This window comes from Salvelinus namaycush, chromosome 18 (genome assembly GCF_016432855.1).
Source record: "Salvelinus namaycush isolate Seneca chromosome 18, SaNama_1.0, whole genome shotgun sequence".
Classification (NCBI taxonomy): domain Eukaryota; kingdom Metazoa; phylum Chordata; class Actinopteri; order Salmoniformes; family Salmonidae; genus Salvelinus; species Salvelinus namaycush.
Genome location: NC_052324.1, coordinates 19,162,204 through 19,181,683, shown reverse-complemented (window position 1 = coordinate 19,181,683; position 19,480 = coordinate 19,162,204). Strand labels below are relative to the sequence as shown.

At 41.8% G+C, this 19,480-nt stretch overlaps 1 protein-coding gene across 2 annotated transcripts; it reads left to right on the top strand.

Annotated features, from left to right (window-relative positions):
• The first annotated feature begins 643 nt into the window (after positions 1-643).
• LOC120062729 (zinc finger and BTB domain-containing protein 34-like) lies at positions 644-14,067 on the top strand. 2 transcript variants are annotated; one of them, XM_039012789.1, is made up of 3 exons: positions 647-716; positions 5,389-5,442; positions 11,527-14,067. In XM_039012789.1, exons 1-3 carry the CDS (start codon positions 699-701, stop codon positions 13,090-13,092), a joined length of 1,638 nt encoding a protein of 545 aa, XP_038868717.1. In that variant the 5' UTR covers positions 647-698; the 3' UTR covers positions 13,093-14,067. The 2 variants fall into 2 exon arrangements, with proteins under 2 accessions (XP_038868718.1, XP_038868717.1); XM_039012790.1 differs by lacking the exon at positions 5,389-5,442 and having other exon boundaries at positions 644-716.
• Positions 14,068-19,480: the final 5,413 nt, after the last annotated feature.

Below are 19,480 nucleotides of genomic sequence, written 5' to 3'. Positions count from 1 at the left end.
AAAGCCGCCATCCTACTTCTGACACCAATGTAGCGAACAACAGGGCAGGGAAGCGAACTCGGGTTGCTGGCACAAAGAGCAAACACCCCAGGCATCGCGCCAATAGGGTTAATCCGCTTGGTGGAAATTGTAATGTGGCTCATATAGCGAAAATTGAAACACTGCAATATAAAGGGTCTTCTATGTATGAAGGCTACTTGGTAGGGCAGGCCATATATGCTATCTGCTTCCTATAAGGATGGAATCTAAAAAGCAATACAGAAATGCGTTTTGTGGTCCCACACCCCACAAATAAAGGTCTTAAATACTGTGATTAAAAACTTTGATCGTACCTCAAACAGAGGTACATATACGTTGTAACGTTAATTTAGTATATAGATTGAAGAATAGGATATGCTACAAATGTGTTACTTTAAATAATTTAACACTTATATACAGGGGCGTAACTTTCATTGGGGACATGGTATATGGTATATCAGCAATTGTTGGGGACATGGTATATCGGAAATTGTATGGTATATCAGAAATTGTATTTTTGTGCAAACCCTATATGGTGCAAACGCAGTAGACCCAGCAGGTCGGGCACGGAAACGTATAGCTACACTTCCGGTTGCAGTTTTTTTTTTGCAGTGACTGACACAGCTGGAGTGGGGGGAGGCCTGGCTCAAGTGAAAGCGAGCTACTGGGGGAAATGGGCGATGTTTGATCGGGAAAAGGTGAGTTCGACAGACTTCAACATTGATTTGGAAACAAACGGAAGATAATATCATCATCAAAACGTTGTTTCTGCTTGTGTCATTTTCTGAAAAGGTTGCCCGCTATCGGCTCGCGCTAGGTTGCTGTCCGTCGGTAACATTAGCTTGCTGACGCTTAGCTAATTTTGGGGGAATTTGTCTGTAAAACAAGGCTTCCAAGTTAGCTAAGCTAGCTAGTCATCTTCGATATACGTTAACAGCCATGATCTCTGCGCATCCCGCACTGTTGTATTTGTTCTGCATCACCGTTCTAGCTAGCATACTTGCTAACGTTATTCAAATAACGTAAATTAGCTAGCTCGCTAACCAATAACTTGTTTTGATAGCCTTAACTGTCAGCCTGATGTTTTATGCCGTTGGATGTAGCCACCTATAGTACCTCGCTAGCTAACTAGCCTGTCAGAATTTGTAGCAGGCTAAGTGGCTAATGTCAGATCGGGCGGCAGCAAGCTTGTCTCTAGAGACCGACACAGTAAGGTTATACAGAAGTTATACTAAGTAACGTTACAACTTTTCGACGCTAATTAGTCCGCCTTGTTATCCCCCACTAGAAGGAAAAGTCAAATCTAACTTTCTGAACATGATTATCTTGTCAGACAGTGTATCAAGAAAACGAATAGCCTAGCTAGTTCGTGTAGGTAACGTTAGGCTAAAACAATGTTCCATTTCATTTTGCTGGGACCCAAAGTGGCACCATAAAACGCTCGTGTTGTGGAAATGGAACGGTTGCTTTAGTTGGGTAACATTTGTTCAAACCGCTGTATAACAATTAACTATAGTAGCTAACGTTAGCTAGTTAATTATCTAGTTAGTTATTGTTGCAACTTGTAAGTAAAGTTGACATTATTTTGGGACTAGCTAGCTCGCCTCCTGTACTCAGTCAATTGATAGGCATGTGGCTAAATAACATGCGAATTAGCTGCACTGATTGAAAACAAACCTTAAAACTGAAATATATTAAATGTAGGCAAACGTTATTGGATTACACATAAATGATAGGTCTTTTTTTTCTTTATGTGGTGCATCTGGCTTTGATAAAAGGCCAGATAAAACTACTGGTAGTCTGGTTGTATGTTGTGGACACAGCAGTACAAAGTGCAGTGCTATCTAGGGTCATCCAGGTGTCCTTGAATTCCAGGATTTGCCAAAGATTTGTTACATTAACTTGTTAGATAGTAAAAAAAAATTGGTGTGTCCTTCACTAGGTAATGCATACTGCGTTAATAACTTGGACTTGTTTGAGCAATACCACAAACATAAAGGGAAGCACAATGTAACAGTTGTTTTTCAAATAAAAGGGAAGACAGAACAACACCCTAGCACCCTGAAATTCAAATCTGGACCTAGAAGACTACAGCTTTTTTCAATCTACCCCTCTAGTCAGGGAATGATTTATACCCAGAACACCAGCTGTGTGTAATTAATTATCAGGAAGAACCTATAGTACTCCGGTCCTCGTAGGGTGAGATTTGAATACTCCTGCCCTAGCCCCTGGGCTTTTTACGCACAACAGTGTCTAGGGTTTACTGAGAAAGGTGCGACCAAACAAAAAACATCCAGTCAGCGGCAGTCCTGTGGGCGAAAACCCCTTGTTGATATGGTCAAAAGAGAATGTCAAGAATCGTGCAAGCTAACAGGCGAGACACAAACAGGCAAATAACAGCGCAGAACGGCATTTTGGAATGCACAACTTGCTGGTCCTTGTAACGGATGGACTATTGCAAGAGACGACTACACCGGGTTCCACTCCTATCAACTAAAAACAAAAAGGAAGCGGCTCCAGTGAGCACGCAATCACCAGCAGTGGACAATTGAGTGTAAAAACAATGCCTGGTCTGACGACTCCCGATTCTTGTTGCGCCATGCTGATGGCAGAGTCACAATTTGCCGTAAGCACCATGATTCCATGGCCCCATCCTGCCTGGTGTCAACGGTGCAGGCTGGTTGTGTAATGGTGTGGGGAATGTTTTCCTGGCACACGTTAAGTCCCTTGATACCAATTGAGCAATGTTTGAACGCCACAGCGTATCTGAACATTGTTGCTGACCAGGTGCATCCCTTCATGGCTACGGGGGTCTGACCCGGTACTAGATGGCTGTACCGAATAAACTGCCTACTGAATGTATTAACTGCATTGGGAGGAAGGATGTTTGTCATACTTTTTACATTTGTATTTTTTTTTTTTTTGATTTAAAATCATGATGTGTTAATTTTAGGCCCATTCTGAACCTAGGCCTATACATGCCTCCTGTAAGACCTTATGGTCCGAGAACTGTACATGATGGACATCTTGGGTGTCCTTATACTTCTTATAGTGTGCTCTTAAATATGCACTATGTCTAGATTCTGAAACACATTTTTTTCACAATTTATTTTACATAAATATCTCAAGCACCCTTTTTTAAATTTAGATTATTTTTAGACTTTGTTTGTCAATATATTACATGTCACATTTCCAGAGGGGATTCTCTGGTACTTTTTTAAAGATATGACACGTTTTATACATCGAAATGTACATTATAGGTCACTAACCAATCACAGCCCTCCTTTAGGATTGTACATTCCGCCAATCACCAGCAGAGGGAGTTCCCTTTGAAGCCATTTTCCCATTCACTGTGTTAGTGGTGCTAGTGCTTTGACGGTCATGGAATTTTGGATGGTGGTAATTGGCCAGCCAAATGACTGCGGTCATAATAATAATACAAATATATTTTTTGACGCACACTTTATCCTCTTCTCTGCTCCTGACTGCATGTGCTGCCATTAGGGCTGTCCCAGATGACCTAAAAAAAATCTTATTTCAAACTAACCTATTATATATGTAGTTTACTGAGCTTGTCTGATGCTATAAGCACGTTGTGTGATTTTTAAATAATTAAGACACACAAATGATTCAAGGCAGCCAGACAGGGCCTAACCAGAAGGGGAAAAAACATGTTCCCCAACCACTACCTCCCGCTGCTCCTGGCTTTTGCATATTCTGCCATTACGCTCCTGAAGTTGCCGGTCATAGGCTACTCCAGGCGTCGGCAAACTTTTCCATTAGGAGTGCCAATTTATCTTACCATTTTTACCGATCTGCATGCCAGTTATGATTTTCATATGCACATTTTCGTGGAACAGTTTCATTTATTTTATAATGGTCTTCGTATCTCAAAATCATTGTCATGTGATTTAATACTTCTCAATCCAAATAAATTTATACAAATCTATAAACTTCTGTTGCCAATGCCTACTATATAAAAATAGCCTACAAAAATTGCAGCCTGCATGTAAAATATCCTGATAAAAATGAAGCCTGTCTGCAAGAAACTTGAAACATTGTATCAAGTATCAACTTGGTTCAGCCCAAAACTTGTTCTAACAAACTTGCAACTTGTATAAAATATTCTTGTTCCTCCGTTTCCTGCACCAGTGAGCTCCTGACAGACACCGCTGTATTTGTGCAAGGGATAAGAAGTAATCAGGTAGACCTATTTTATAACTTTTCCATGGGATCAGTTTTCCCCTTTTACGCCAAGTGGTTATCGAAAGGGAGAGAGCTGGAAAGATTTTTCAAATGGGCTACATTGAGGAACTATTGTCATTCTCAATAGATGTAAAAACAGACTTTGTTTGAGGTGAAGAAAAAAATACTTTGAAGCTCCACAGCTCATTAATGGTGGTGAGCAAAGACGATCAGGAATACTGTCAGATCCCCAAATGGGCACATTCTATAAGCCTACATTTGGGCACAGGCCAGGTAGCCTAGGCCTACTTCTGCACGTAATCAGGTGTGCATTCTCACTCAACATTGACAGGAGCGCTCCAAACAAAACACAATGAATAAATTGACAACTCGGAAATTAAATAAACCAACACTTGTTTCTCTCAAGTGTAGCCTAGGTTGTGTGCTCTGCAAACAACGTGTCCTCTCCGACAATGAGAACTAAAAGACTGTAATAATATATTGAATGCATTAACAGAAATTACAGTAACCAAACAAATTGTAGATTGGGAATTAAGGGTAAAGGTACTACTGGTGATAGTGGTGTGCCATCCCCGCTGCCTCTGCAGTGGATTAGTCCACTGAGAAAGGCATCAATCAAGACATGCCATAAAATAGTTTTTTGCAACTGCTTGACTCAAATTATTGGTCAACCAACAGCCTATTTACCGTCCAGTCGACTAAATAGGGTCAGCCCTAGCTGCCATAAACACAGAATGAGTATAACGGGCGTCTCTTTTCAAGTAAAAAATGGCACAATGGGTTGACTGGCGGCCATTGGGAGTGTACCCATAGGGGTAAAGCAGGAAGTAAAATGACAACTCGTAAAGCTGCAACCACACAGAGACTCCGTCAATGGTGTCAACTTGCGTGCGAGAGTAGAGCGTCAATTCGCATACACTGCCAACTTATTTGTCTTGAGAATCCATAATAAGCAGTTGTATTTATGTTCGCTATGTAGCCCTAGTGAATTAGTTGTTCCTTTTGACACACCTTATGTCCTATGGGAGCCACCGTACCTGCCTCCTGTTATGTTGGCTCATGAACATGAGGAGAATTGTAGCTAATATACCCTAGCAGTTTATAAAGAATTTGTCTCTTATGTAGTTTCGTTCTTTCTACATAATGGTATTCTCTCTTGAACAGAGTTTCACAGCCGCAGCCTGCCTAGCCTATATGCCTGTGCTGGAATCAACAAAGGTAGGCATAAAGTTATTGTTTTCAAATATGTATTATTGGTACAGGCAGCTGAACTTGTCAACACTAAATAGACACTTAACTATACATGTCACTATTCCTGATTTAACAATACACATAGTCTATTTTCTGGCAATTTACCCACTCACTTTATAAGCATTCCTTCGCGTAAAGGCGAGAAAAAAACTTGCTTTCTAATTTGAAGTGCATGATGCTGTTAATGCTCGCGGTCCTGTGTTTTCTCTTCACTACCGTGCATTCTAATTCCAGCGTGTAAAAAACAAACCCCAAAAAACGCTTTTTGTTTGATTTTGGCTTCTCACACAACTTTCTTGAAACTTATGACAGTTATTTTATTTTCATGACCGTCTTCATCCGTGGCTGTCAGTTATATGGTAATTGTGCCAGCCCTAGGTATGGTGGTGCTCATAAAATGTATCATAATGTCAAAATTAGCAGGGAACCCACTGAGGAAATGTGTACTTCTAGAGTATATTGTTCCAAACAATATGTCTAAAAAATAAACAAAATCAAAAAGGGTGCTTTAAGTGTTTTAATATTTAAGGTGAATAAATTAATGAAATTGTATTTCAGAATTTAGACACTCCATATGTTAGAGCACACTATAAGGAGTATCATGACACCAAGATGTCTGTCATATAGGTTCACGGATCATGAGTTCTTACAGGAAACATGTAAAGGTCTAAAAATAGCCTCATTTTCTCAAATGATTTGTGATGCAAATATAAAAAGCATGTCAAACATCTTTCCTCCCAATTAAATTTGTTCTGGCAATTCTCACAAATAATCTGAGATACCCAAAATATTTTCAGTATGCTGGAGTTGATTCGCCCCACTAGGTTACGAATTGCCGGTATTTCCTTTTAAAGCAGCTGAGCCAGTCACATGTTTGTTTACGAGTAGTATCTAATTTGGTAGCTAGTTAAGCTTGATTTTGCAGGAAGCTAACCATATCTTGATAACAGTGGAACAATCCAACCTTACTGTCTAATTTGTTTTGTGTGTGTGTGTGTTCAGAAAAGTTGGTAGAGCATGGCGCTTGCAACGCGAGGGTTGTGGGTTTGATTCCCACGGGGGACCTGTATGAAAATGTATGCAATCACTACTCTAAGGCACCCTGGATAAGAGCGTCTGCTAAATTACTTAAATGTAAATAACTATAAGCTGGGATGTCTGAACTGCAAATAGTTTGTCAGAGGCTGTATAAATTGTTTGTATTCACTCGTTAGCATTTAGCTAGCATTGGCTATGGGATTTGACATGTACTTATTAGCATTGCTAACCTTTGGCTTACTGATGCTCAGTGGGGTTTTTTGTGTTTGAAAATAGCGGCCCTTGTGTTCAGGGTCGGTGATACCACATATCCCGGGATTTCGCAAGAATCGTATACAAATCTGGATACCACCCAAGCCTAGTTTTGACAGAGTAGTAGGGCTGGGAATTGCCAGGGACCTCACGATATGCTATTATCACGATACGATTATCTATTGTGATTCAATATTATGATTTGATATTCCAAAAACATTGCTCACTATATGTCTGCTAGAGAAACAAGAGCATGACACGCTGCAAGCATGTTGGCTCACTATTTTAAAAGCTATAGGATGAAAAATACTGGGTTTTGGCGCAGGTACAGCCGACTAACGCTACCTACAGTAGCAAAATAACAGGTGAAGGAAGTTATGGCTGTTACCGGTGGTTAGCATAGTGATTTACTCAGCTCAGCACTCAGTTTGGCTCAGTATAAAAGAGACAGATTTGACTTCTCTGCCCAGCGACTTACAAGCAACAGGGAAGTATTTTTATCTGTACTGATTAGGCTATGCCCAGCAAATATGCAAAGCCTGATTTCCCTTGCTAATTTTGTAATGGCCATTATTTTAATTAGTCCTGTGCTTTTTGTAATTGTGCTGCAGTCACTCCACGGCAGCTTGGTTATCAGTTTCTCTGGTCATTGAAATGTTCTTTACCCAAAGGGATTGGCCAGAACGGAAATTATTGAATGGCAGGAATAGCAGCCCATGTCAGTAATTGACAGTAAAAAGAGGTTGGTGATGACCTGTCAATGGAATGAGGCCGACAGTGACATCCCGAATGTATTATTTTCATGGTGTTGGTCACATTTTTGATTAGGTTAGTAGCGAAAGGATTGCGTTGTCTTCCAGTGCTTTCTCTTCAATGCATGGGGAATTCTAATACAACATGGATGATAGGAGTCAGAATATAGGCTAATGGATAATGTCTTAATCAACCCAGAAACCCAATTTCCTGTGGGTCAATGATAAATGTGTTAATTCCTTGTTATTTCCATTGCTCAAATTCCGTGTGCTTGCAAGTTATTCTGCTCACACCAGGGCAAATAAGATAATCCCCCCCCATGTACTCCCCCTCCAATTTCACAAGATCCATTTTCTCAGAAGTCTCCCACTCCCGCCCATTTCGTATTGCTCTGCCATGTCTTGCTTGTTTTGCAATTTTGGCTTGGTTCGGGCTGCATGCTGTTTTGCAAAATAGGCAAAACACTGCTTATCTTGAAGTAAGCATTCATTGCTTGTTGTTTGCCAGTGCTGACATTCCTGTTTTTACAATATGCTTTTTTAAATTGAGCGATGGGCAAGTTTTGTAGGTTGTCTTTTTGAAGTGCAGTCTTTTGTTCAGTTACAGGCCCACATTCCGACTAGTCATAGGCCTACCTACAGCAGATGAAACACCAGAGTTCCACTTATCTGGTCTCAGGTCACTTCCTGGAACCTCAGTTTGTCCTGTACTCAGACAAAGCAATATGACTAGAAAATGGGTGTTACACTGGTCAAAGTTAATTTCACTTTTAGACTTTTTTTGGGGGGGCTTAATCAAACCTGCTAAATAGGGATGTGTACGGTTATTCAAATATTAGAATATCCGAACGGACGTTAGAATTCGAACTTGTGAATACACTAATGCAATGCAAGATGCAATAAAATTACAGAATTAAAAGTTAGCAAAATGAAAAGGAGTAGGCTACAACAGCCTACCTATTGGTTGCTCGTTTTAATTGAATGGGTAGCTGGCTACTCTAGTCAAGACCCTGTTATATGGGATGATTTAACATTGTGGCAGCTACAAGTTAGATCGTCTTGGCTGTAGCCGAGTTGCCTTGGCTAACATTACTTAGTCCCTCTCTCCCTTGCCTGCTCGGCTCGGTCCCATCTCACACCGGCCCCTCTGCAGCTGCAGCAATAGAGCGACAGTGTCTCCTTCGCGCAGCAATGCTCAGGTTAAAACGTACATTTATAAAAGATGCATTTATTATATCGAACATCGATATCCAACAGAAATTTATGATACTATTCGAGTAGTGAAATTATTTCAAACCCCCATCCCTACTGCTGAACTTAAGTGAGTTTGTTTTTCCAGTCCATTTTGAACCTTGCTTTTGTGACCCTCACTGCTTTGGGTTCAGCTCAGCCACTCGGCATACGTTCTTTGGCTGCCCTTCAACTTGGCTCTCAGTTCAGTTTGCAATGCATGGTGTTGGGAGTGGGACAGGCCACTGACACGTTTTAATATGCATGCTATATTTGAAAGCCTCATGATGGCAGAGGGAAAATAATGCACTTCCATTTTCTCTTTCTTTCTTTTTGCCATCTGTCTCCTGTGCCAACCAGGATGAGAACATATGGGTAGTGGCACAGGTGTCTTGGCAAGCCTAGGCAATCAGAGAAAGTGTTTACGTTCTCAAACTGCTGACAGACTCAATGCGCAGAAGATCATACTGAATTTCCAGGGAGAGGCAGGCAGCGTGAGAGAAAGGGAGGAGAGATTGGAGTGGGGGGAGAAGAGGGCAGAACTGGAGAACGGACTGAGATGGACACGTTTTTGTAAAATAGCTCAGGCCTAGGTGCTTAAACCGGATACCTCGAACACTACATGACCAAAAGTATGTGGACAACTGCTCGTCGAACATCTCATTCAAAAATCATGGGCATTAATATGGTTTGTTCACACTTTTTTTCCCTATAACAGCCTCCATTCTTCTGCGAAGGCTTTCCACTAGATGTTGGAACATTGCTGCAGGGACTTACTTCCATTCAGACACAAGCATTACTGATGTTGGTCACTGATGTTGGGCGATTCAGGCCTGGCTCGCAGTCAGCGTTCCAATTCATCCCAAAGGTGTTCGATGGGGTTGAGGTCAGGGCTCTGTGCAGGCCAGTCAAGTTCTTCCACACAAGCTTGACTACCATTTCTGTATGGACCTCGCTTCGTGCACGGGGGCATTGTCATGCTGAAACAGGAAAGGGCGTTCCCCAAACTGTTGCCACAAAGTTAGAAGCATAGAGTCATCTAGAATGTCATTGTATTCTGTAGCATTAATATTTCCCTTCACTGGCCGTGCGGTTGCACGGCCATTGAAACCCATTTCATGAAGCTCCCGACGATCAGTTCTTGTGCTGACTTTGCTTCGAGGCAGTTAGGAACTCGGTAGTGAGTGTTGCAACCAAGGACAGACGATTTTTACACGCTACGGTTTTCAGTACTCGACAGTCCAGTTCTGTGAGCTTGGGGTGGTTGTGGTAGTTCATTCTGTGTTGGTGTCTGCCACAGAATTTTTTTCCTTTGAGAGGATGTTTCTTTTATGGAGATCAAACTATCTTTTGTATTTTTTTTAATTAGTCCACAGTCCCAACATACCTCACCTTTTTTGGGGCGGCAGGTAGCCTAGTGGTTAGAGCGCTGGACTAGTAACCGAAAGGTTGCAAAATTGAATCCCCGAGCTGACAAGGTAAAAATCTGTCATTCTGCCCCTGAACAAGGCAGTTAACCCAATGTTCCTAGGCCGTCATTGAAAATAAGAATTTGTTCTGGTAAAAAAAAATTGCATGTCAAATTTTCAAGATATAGGATTTTCAAGAAGCAGTCTCACTTGCCACATCATAATGAAGCAGTGTTCAGTCCCGCTCTGGGTGTGACCAAGTGACTTGACATTTACAGCTAGGCCACTTTGTTGCCAAATTACCAGATTTTTTTCTTTCTTTGCCTAAACAGATTTTTAAAAGGAAGTGCAATTAAAATGTAGATATGCTTTTAGAACACATTCTACTTCACATGGAGGGCTACTGTTCTTTTCATATTCCTACTGAATAATTCAGTAATTTGATGATTCATTTGAAATTGCGTCAGTGTGCTGTGTCATGGTAGTCTATCTTGTTCTGCCCACTCAAGGTTCAAGGGCCTGCAATGTTAGTGCAGTGAGGATTTTCACTCCAGATCTGCTTGTATGTTTTGTTGTTTTTGCTCGCTAGTTGTTTTTGCTGTGGTGCAGGTTACTTGTTTTCGGAGTGCTTTTGTGTTTTGATCTTGTGTGCACTCAACAATAAAGATGGCCTGAATCCTGAAATGGGTGGAATGACTCCAGACTCCATCTCCAAACTTGGATGAGGCTGCAGTTATCCCTACAGTCATTCCTTTGCTAAATTACTGTGAAATTGCCCAGATGCTGGATCTTATATCAAGTCGAGATTGTTCTCTTATGTGTCAGTAAGGTCAACCCTTAACTTGGCTACAACACTCAATGCTTTTTGCTGGAATAGGTCAAATGCACTCGATTATTTTTGTCCAGGCATTTCTTGTATGAATATACTCAACACATATTTGTTGAAGCACCAGGGAAGTGTACAGTACTGTTTTTTCATAAAAAATGGACATCCTTTTATGCTGTTGCTGCTAAAGTTTGAGGGTGTCTTGTATTAGCCATGTCGAAAGCATCGTTTTTTCCCCCAGGCCAGTGTGAATGTGAAATGCTGTTGGCTGTAGTCTAGGTTGCCCAGTGTTGGCATATTTCTGGCACAGACAGCCAAAGTTTGCTCATATAGCATGCTTGTTTTTATTTGGCTGTTGTGGCACACCCTGATTGTACTTGTAAAATAAAATTAACCTCACCTTTAACTGTCAATGAACATTATATTTTGTATGTGAAAATGAAACTTAAAGACTAGCCACTGATTCAGTGGATGACTGGTGTTCTAAGATGTATCCTGATTCTTATTCATAATGATGTTTTTGTTTTCTCCGTTTCTGCCACAGGCAGCCTACAAACTGGAAAGACCTATCCAAGAGATGGACGACGGCAGTGCCTACATAGAGTTTGACGTGCCAGAGTTCAGCAACACCGTTCTCAACCAGCTCAATGAGTTGCGACTGCAGGGGAAGCTATGTGACATCATCGTTCACATCCAGGGCCAGCCGTTCCGTGCCCACAAGGCCGTGCTGGCGGCCAGCTCACCGTACTTCCGCGACCACTCGGCCCTGGGCACCATGAGCGGCCTGTCCATCTCCGTCATCAAGAACCCTGAGGTGTTTGAGCAGCTGCTGGCCTTCTGCTACACTGGCCGCATGTCCCTGCAGCTCAAGGATGTCGTCAGCTTCCTCACAGCAGCCAGCTTCCTGCAGATGCAGGCCGTCATCGACAAGTGCACCCAGATCCTGGAGGGCATCCACTCCAAGATAAGCATCCCCTCCAGCGCCACAAGCCCAGACAAGGAGGCCTCCCAGGCCAGCCGCAATGGTGTCAAAGACAGCAGCCTTTTCATCAACCCCACACAGATCTCCCCCCCATACTACTCCAGGCACAGCATAGAGGCCCGCTCTGAGCTGGCTGCAGGGAAAGGTCAAGGCAGGACCCGGTACCAGGAGGACGGCCAGTCAGACCGTGGCAGCAGTGACGGTGTGTCAGAGCAGGAGGCAGCCATGGAGGGAGAGACAGAGCAGGTGGAGCTGATTGGGAAGGACGGTCAGGTGACGGACGTGCACGTGAAGCTGGAGAAGACAGATAGGCCCAGCTACTCGGACAGCTCCTCGGCAGGCGACGATGGCTACCACACAGAGCTGGTGGATGGAGAGCAGGTGCTGGCTGTCAGTGTTGGCTCCTACGGTCCCGTCATCCAGCCAGCCGGCTACACTTACTCAGGCCTGTCGTCCCCCTGCTTTGTGAGCCTCAGCAGCTCCAGCCCCTCCCGCTCCATGCTCAGTGGCTTCAGGGGCGGCCGAGCCAGAGCCAAGCGCCCCCCAGTGACCGTCCCAGCAGAGGTCCTGGGTCATATCAAACCGGGAAACACTGAGGACAGCAGCGAGGCGGTGTTGGGCCAAGTAGGTTTTGAGAACGATGTGCGAGAGCGGAGCCTGCGCAGCCAGTGGTACCCCTACAACGAGAGGCTCATCTGCATCTACTGCGGCAAGTCCTTCAATCAGAAGGGCAGCCTGGACCGCCACATGCGCCTGCACATGGGAATCACACCCTTCGTCTGCAAGTTCTGCGGCAAGAAGTACACGCGCAAAGACCAGCTGGAGTACCACATCCGTGGCCACACAGACAACAAGCCCTTCCACTGCCAGATTTGTGGCAAGTGCTTCCCCTTCCAGGGGACCCTCAACCAACACCTGAGAAAGAAGCACTTGGGGGCCTCAGAGGGCCCCAACCACATGGACTCTCCAGAGAGGACGGAAGGCAGCTCTGGTCAGAAAGACCCAGAGGATGCCTCAGAGGGGATGGCCTTTGAGACGCAGTATGCTGAGGAGGCTCCGGCCAACGACATGGAGGAGAGCTCAAAGTGCAGCCCTGAGGAAGCTGAGGCGTCCAGATGTGATTTTTAGGCCCTGGCTCTGGTTGAGGAAGCTTTAAGATATGTTCTTTAAACGTTTAGGATTTGTTTTGGAACCGGCTCCTTTCAATGTTGAACCTACTTTGTGCATCCACGTTTTCTGCCTGTCCATCCATTTTTGTGAAAGTCAACTGTTGCTTAATGTAGAAGAAGAGGAGAAAGGGGTACTTTTTAAAAATAGATTTCAAAGGGAAGGGCTATCAACTTGCTATTGATAAGGTGCCCTCAATAATCAAGGCCTTTTGTTTTTGCTTTAAAAAATATATATGTTTTTAAAACATATTTACAGAGTAATATAGGCATGTTGCAATAATTGATAATGTGAAAGCTCTGATAAGATGCTTATCATATCATGTTTTTACCTGACCTGTTTTTGCACATGTGGCCAAAGGAGGTCACTTTACTCACAAGGAATTATTTTTCTGCCAAGTGCAAAGCTTTGTGTGAAATATCCGTTCAATACCTCATGATACAACTACATACTCATAACAGACAGTATTTTAGCTTTTATGAAACTCCACCGGGTTCTACCTCATATCCAAGAACCTACCAAGAACAGAAGTGTTCACCGTTTTAAAAACAAACCGTTTTGCTTTAGGGTCTCTGTTTAATTTGCCAAACTCTAGGCAGAACATCCTCAGTCCCAACGCTAAGCCTTGATATTTTAGACTAATATTCCTTGCTGATTGTATGAACGCTGGACCCTGTCCTTGTCCATTGTTTCATGGTCAGACAGGATGTAATGTGGGCAAAGAACGAAGGTGCTGTATTGATGTTTTAAGAAATATTAAGTGCGTTTGCATTGAGCATGCGCAAGGAGGACAGTGGATAGAGTACAATAATAGAGGATAATACATGACATATGATTTCCACTGTCTCTACAGCCAAGATCTATTTCAGCAATAAGGCCTGAGGAGGTGTGGTATATGCTCAATATACCATGGCTAAGGGCTGTTCTTACGCATGATGTTCCACGGAGTGCCTGGACACAGCCATTAGCCATGGTATGTTGACCATATATCACAAACCTCTGAGGAGCCTTATTGCTATTATAAACTTGTTACCAACGTAATTAGAGCAGTAAAAATATATTTTTTTTCATACCCGTGGTATACGGTCTGTAATACCATGGCTTTCAGCCAATGAGAATTCAGGGCTTGAACCACCCAGTTTATAATTATGTTTTTAGAACACACAGGACAAATTCCTCTTGTCTGTCTCTTCACCACTGAAGGTCACATGCAGTTGGCCAGTTTTCTCTATTCTTAAGCAATGAGGCCCAAGGGTGGTGTAGTTTATAGCCAATATTCCAACGCAAAGGGCATGTTCTTATGCACGACGCAAAGCAGAGTGCCTGCATACTGCCCTTAGCCGTGGTAAGTTGGCCATGTATCACAAACCCCCAAAGTGCCTTATTGCTATTATAAACTGGTTACCAACGTAATTCGATTAGTAAAAATACATGTTTTGTCATACCTTTGTTATACGGGCTGATATACCACGGCTATCAGCCAATCAGCATTCAGGGCTTGAACCACCCAGTTTATAATATATTTTAATCCACATGGGATCAATGATTTGATCCTCATACACAGTGAAGTCATTTGGAGTGTCTTCCATTCTCTTGATGTTTTAGTTTATTCTCAACCTGTTTGTGAAACTCTTAGTTTATTTGTGTGGAGATTATGCTCAGTGCAGAGTCCCACTCATTAGCTTGGCACAGCAAGGGCAGTCCTGCCATGAATCTGTGCATAGAATCAATATGCAAATAAGAATGAAGGAATATCAGCCATCTTGTCATGGCATTTCTTTATTCACTCTCCATTTCATTAGGACTCATGTTCTGCTCTCGTTTTCTCATTCACTGTTTCTGCCCTTCCCTGATCCGACATCACTGTTGAGATGAGGGAATCAAATGGGAAAGCTCATTGATGCCTCATTAGAAAATAAGAGCTTGATGGTATTTTGAGAGAAGCTTGTGATCCAAAGTAATGGTGCCCTTTTTGTGTTTCAAGTAGAATGGTCTGAATGGAGACTTGGTGATAGTTTTGTTCATTTTTTTGATGTCTTGAAGATCAATGGTGACCATAAATGTATTCGGCAAAAAACTAGGCTACTGCTTTTTAATAGTCAGGAATCAAATTGGAATTGCTTCGGTCAGTGTAAGCCCTTTTGACAACTGATGTTGGTAGCTAGCTATTTCAGTGTTAATAGGTAAATAATCATTGAAGGCACTGTTGGTCTTCATCTGCTTGTTTCGAGATTAGCTGGGCTGTCAGGGCCTAGCAGTTGGCCGAATGACCACATTTCAAAACGTTAATTTCTGTTATTCATATCGTCATAACTCACAAATGCACATATGGTGGTGATGGGGGGGTATGTTTGTCAGACTTATATTGCATTACATGACTAAGCATTGCAATGCAGAATGCCATGGCATAGTACAGGCCCAGGAATTAGCTGAACTGGCTTTCGACTTACTGTATGTCGAAATGCTTCTAACTACGGTAGTTTTGAAAAATACAGGAATAAATTCAGATAATTATTGCGCCAACATGCTAGTCCAGAGTAAGCTCTTTTTAAAGGCCCAGTGCAGTCAGTGATTTTCATAGTTTTCAGTTTTCCCTTCCCATTCAGACCACTCCCAGACATTCCTAGCAAAATACTTGCTTGAAAGTTTTTTGCTAAAAAGCCATTTTTGTACAAATCTATTACAGTAAGGTACTTAATTGTTACCCATAAATGATTTGATATTGATATAAAAACAGCTGCATTGGGCCTTTTAAGATCAGGTGGAAAGCTGATCCTTGAAGAGCACTTTTTGACGATAGTCATTTTGCCCCCTTATCCCTCTTCTTGCTGATTTGCTATTTCAGCAGTGTATCCTATGTACCTTTTTTAGTTTTTACACATGATCACATAATCCCATAACTACAGTAAGCCTTCCAAGGTGGTAGAAGGCTCAAATAAAATGTTAATTGTCACATGCTTCACTGTTTAGAAGTGTCCTGAAAAGCCCAGAGGTCCAGGTGGGGGTGTGAAAGAGCATTTCCTCTTCATTTAATGTAGCACCACCATTTATGATACCTGTTATTTTTCTGTTGTTTGTTCCTTTTTTTTTTGGTACTTGGTTTATTATTTTGCAGTGAATTTTGTTTTCATATTGGTATTGAGCAGTTTTGTATGCATGTCCAGTGTTTTACCCTATATTTATTTAGCAGTGGCGGCCACCTCAAAATAATAGTTTATATATATTATGACACTTCCACTGTGGGGCTCTATTTGTCTCTTTGTGCAGTTTGAAGGAAGTAGAAGGTAGTTTTGCAAACCATTGCTAACTAGCGTTAGCACAATGACAGGCATGCTAGCTGTTGAGTTATTGCTAGTTAGAAAACTTCCTTTAAACAGCAGTGCGTCTTTGTAGAAATACATATGTGTATTTCTGCCCAGACATGCTTTTAAAGTGATGGTGCGAGATTTTGCCAATTAAGCACTTTTTCTACATACCCAGTCAGATGAACTCATGGATACTAGTTTTGTTTCTGCCTACAGTTTATTAAAGGAAGTTTCTAACTAGTGTTAGCACAATTGCTACCTAGCGTCAGGGCAATGACTGGAAGTCTATGGGAACAGCTAGTATGCCTGTCATTGTGCTAACACTAGTTGGCGAAGGCTTGCAAAACAACCTTCTACTTCCTTCAAACTGCACACAGATACATAAATATAGCCCCACAGTGGAGGTGTCATAATAACCATAAAACCTAGCTGTCAAACAGGGAAATGGTTCCAATCGTTTTTCCATCATTCATTTTTCCCATAGGGGATTTTAGAAACACTTAATATAAGGGCTGTGTTTCGTGTAGGCTTATCCTGGTGTGACGTTTTGATAATGTAAATCTCTCTCGGACAAGGGGACTTTTATCAATATATTTGGCTCTATTTACTCTGATTCAAAAATGTGAATTTGCTTCAAAGTAGACATCATGCAAAACTACATCTCTGCAAGCTCCTGCACTTCGTCAATTTAAATCTTGCGTAGTCTTGAGACAGTTAACATAATTGTCCATAAAGAAATGTAGCTTTTTTATTGATTACTACATTTAACTAACTTTAGATAGTTAATCCAGAGATTCTTACCTTTGCCTCGATTCGGCAGTCTTGTCCAGATTATCATGGCATTTGTACTTCTTTATGATAGCCACATTAGCATCTATTTAGCATTTCATTTTTGTGGGGTAAATACAGACAAATATATTGATTAAGACGCCTTGTCCTAGAGAGATTTACACTTGTCAAAATGTCACGTTAGGGTAAGCCTACACGAAGCACAGCCCTTATTTTAAATGTTTCTAAAATCCCCTATGGGAGAAATGAATGATGGAAAAACGATTGGAACAATTTCCCTGTTTGATCTCTAGGTTTTATGGTTATTATGACTCATACTGTGGTACTCTATTGTATCCACAAATTCATCTGCCCGGGTAAGTAGAAGGGCTTAGTTGCCAAAATCTTATCCCTTTAAGATCAGTGTGACAAATTCAAGCTGATATTTGTAGTGAACAGAGCCACCACATGCTCCTTATCTCCCTACAGTGCTGTAGTGGCGCTCATCAGTTCTATTTCCGATGGTGTCAACATAATTACATTTTCATGTGTTTTGGAGTAGAATGTCTTGAAGTCATCAGAAATGTGTTTCTCACAGCCAGCAAAGAAAACCAGCCCACCCCCCTGCTTCCTTTGCCACCGGTGTTGAAAATAAATACTAGGGGAAACACTACTGTTCATTTCGTTAGGTCACCAATAGTCTCTCTATGCCCACTACACAATGGGTTCATTGTTTTGATGTCCATCGTCTTGTTTCACCAGATGCCATGGAAACCAAAAGGACCCTTCTCAGATTTAGTGAATTCTGATTCGCTATCGTCTTGTTGCTGATCCTGTCCGTTTTTGAAGATCAGTGACGGGCCCTTTCCCTTTATTTTTCCCAGTTTTTATTTTCTCCCACAACATGCTTGACAGTGTTGTGGCCTAAAGTCAGCCACAATCTATTTTCCACTGTCTGAATGCCTACTAGGCAGAAGTCTAGAATATCATGTTCTGTGTGGTAACCGTCTTTGTAAAGTCTTATAACCCTGCTCATATTGAATCTGTCTCCCTACCGATTTATAAGAGGGAATTGACCTCGTCATATAATATAATCCTTCTCATGTCTCGCTTTATTAGAACAGGGGCAGACTACTATAGGTTATTGTGCCAGGAGTCCAACAGACGATAGCATGATGGATAATCCTCCATAGAAAACAAATACTGAAAGACAAAGGTCTGTCTATACATTTGGCCAACAAGAGGCAAGATGAGTTTCCTACATAAGATGTAGGTAGCCTGGTTCCTATTTCCAACTGATGTTCTTCTTACAGTTGAGTCCCACATAGTCTTGAGCATGTTGCCACATATGATATTTAATATCATGAAAGAAATTGTACAGAAATTGAGTTTGTTTATTTATATAATTGGAGGATACCAACCATATAAATCCTAGTAATATTTTGAAGAACAAAAAAGGCTTTTGAATCGTGATCTGTGCCTTGCCACACAAACTATATCCCTGACTCTATGGCACTTACAGTGGACTTCTGTTTTGTGCCTGCCTTCAATGTAAAGAATGAAATGGGTCAAGGGGAAGGTATATCTATTGATAAAATACTATAGATTTCACTTTAATTTGGTAAAATCTTTCCTGTGATTAGTTTATGCAACAATTAAATGTCTTAAAGGGAATGGGCACATAATTGAGAGTAGTTCAGCAGTGAGGAGAATCATGTCTTAGATATATGCCCAAGTTGATCTCTTAAATGATGCTTACATGCCACCTCCATTTTTATTCAGCCGTACTTATTTAGCCCTACTATTTCCTTGTCAGACCCCATTTGCTATCCATTAATAATGTGATGAATTGTGTTTATGGTAATATGGTGACTTGTAATATGGTGACTTGCATGGCATCTAATCACAGTCGTGAGCTGTTTTGTTCCCCTCTCCAGAGGCTGTTTTGTATGTTTACTCTAGCCTTTCTGTTAGCACTGAGGACAATCGAAGGCATCGCCTTCAGTCTCGGAGAGCGCGAGAGAGGAGAGAGTACAGCTAGACTCTTCCCCTCTCAAGATTCCTTTTGTAACATCTGGCCAGGGGGGACAGCTGCTTGAGAATGAGCAGATTTTAAAAACATGACATTTGTAGAGTGAAAAATGGCAAGATTACCCTGTTGTATTGCACGTCACTCACCCGCAAAATAGTTTTTGAAATGCCGATGGCTGTTTTTGGAACTCAACATTAGTTATTGTTTTTGTCTCATATGGCATGCACTTAGAAATAACCTGTCT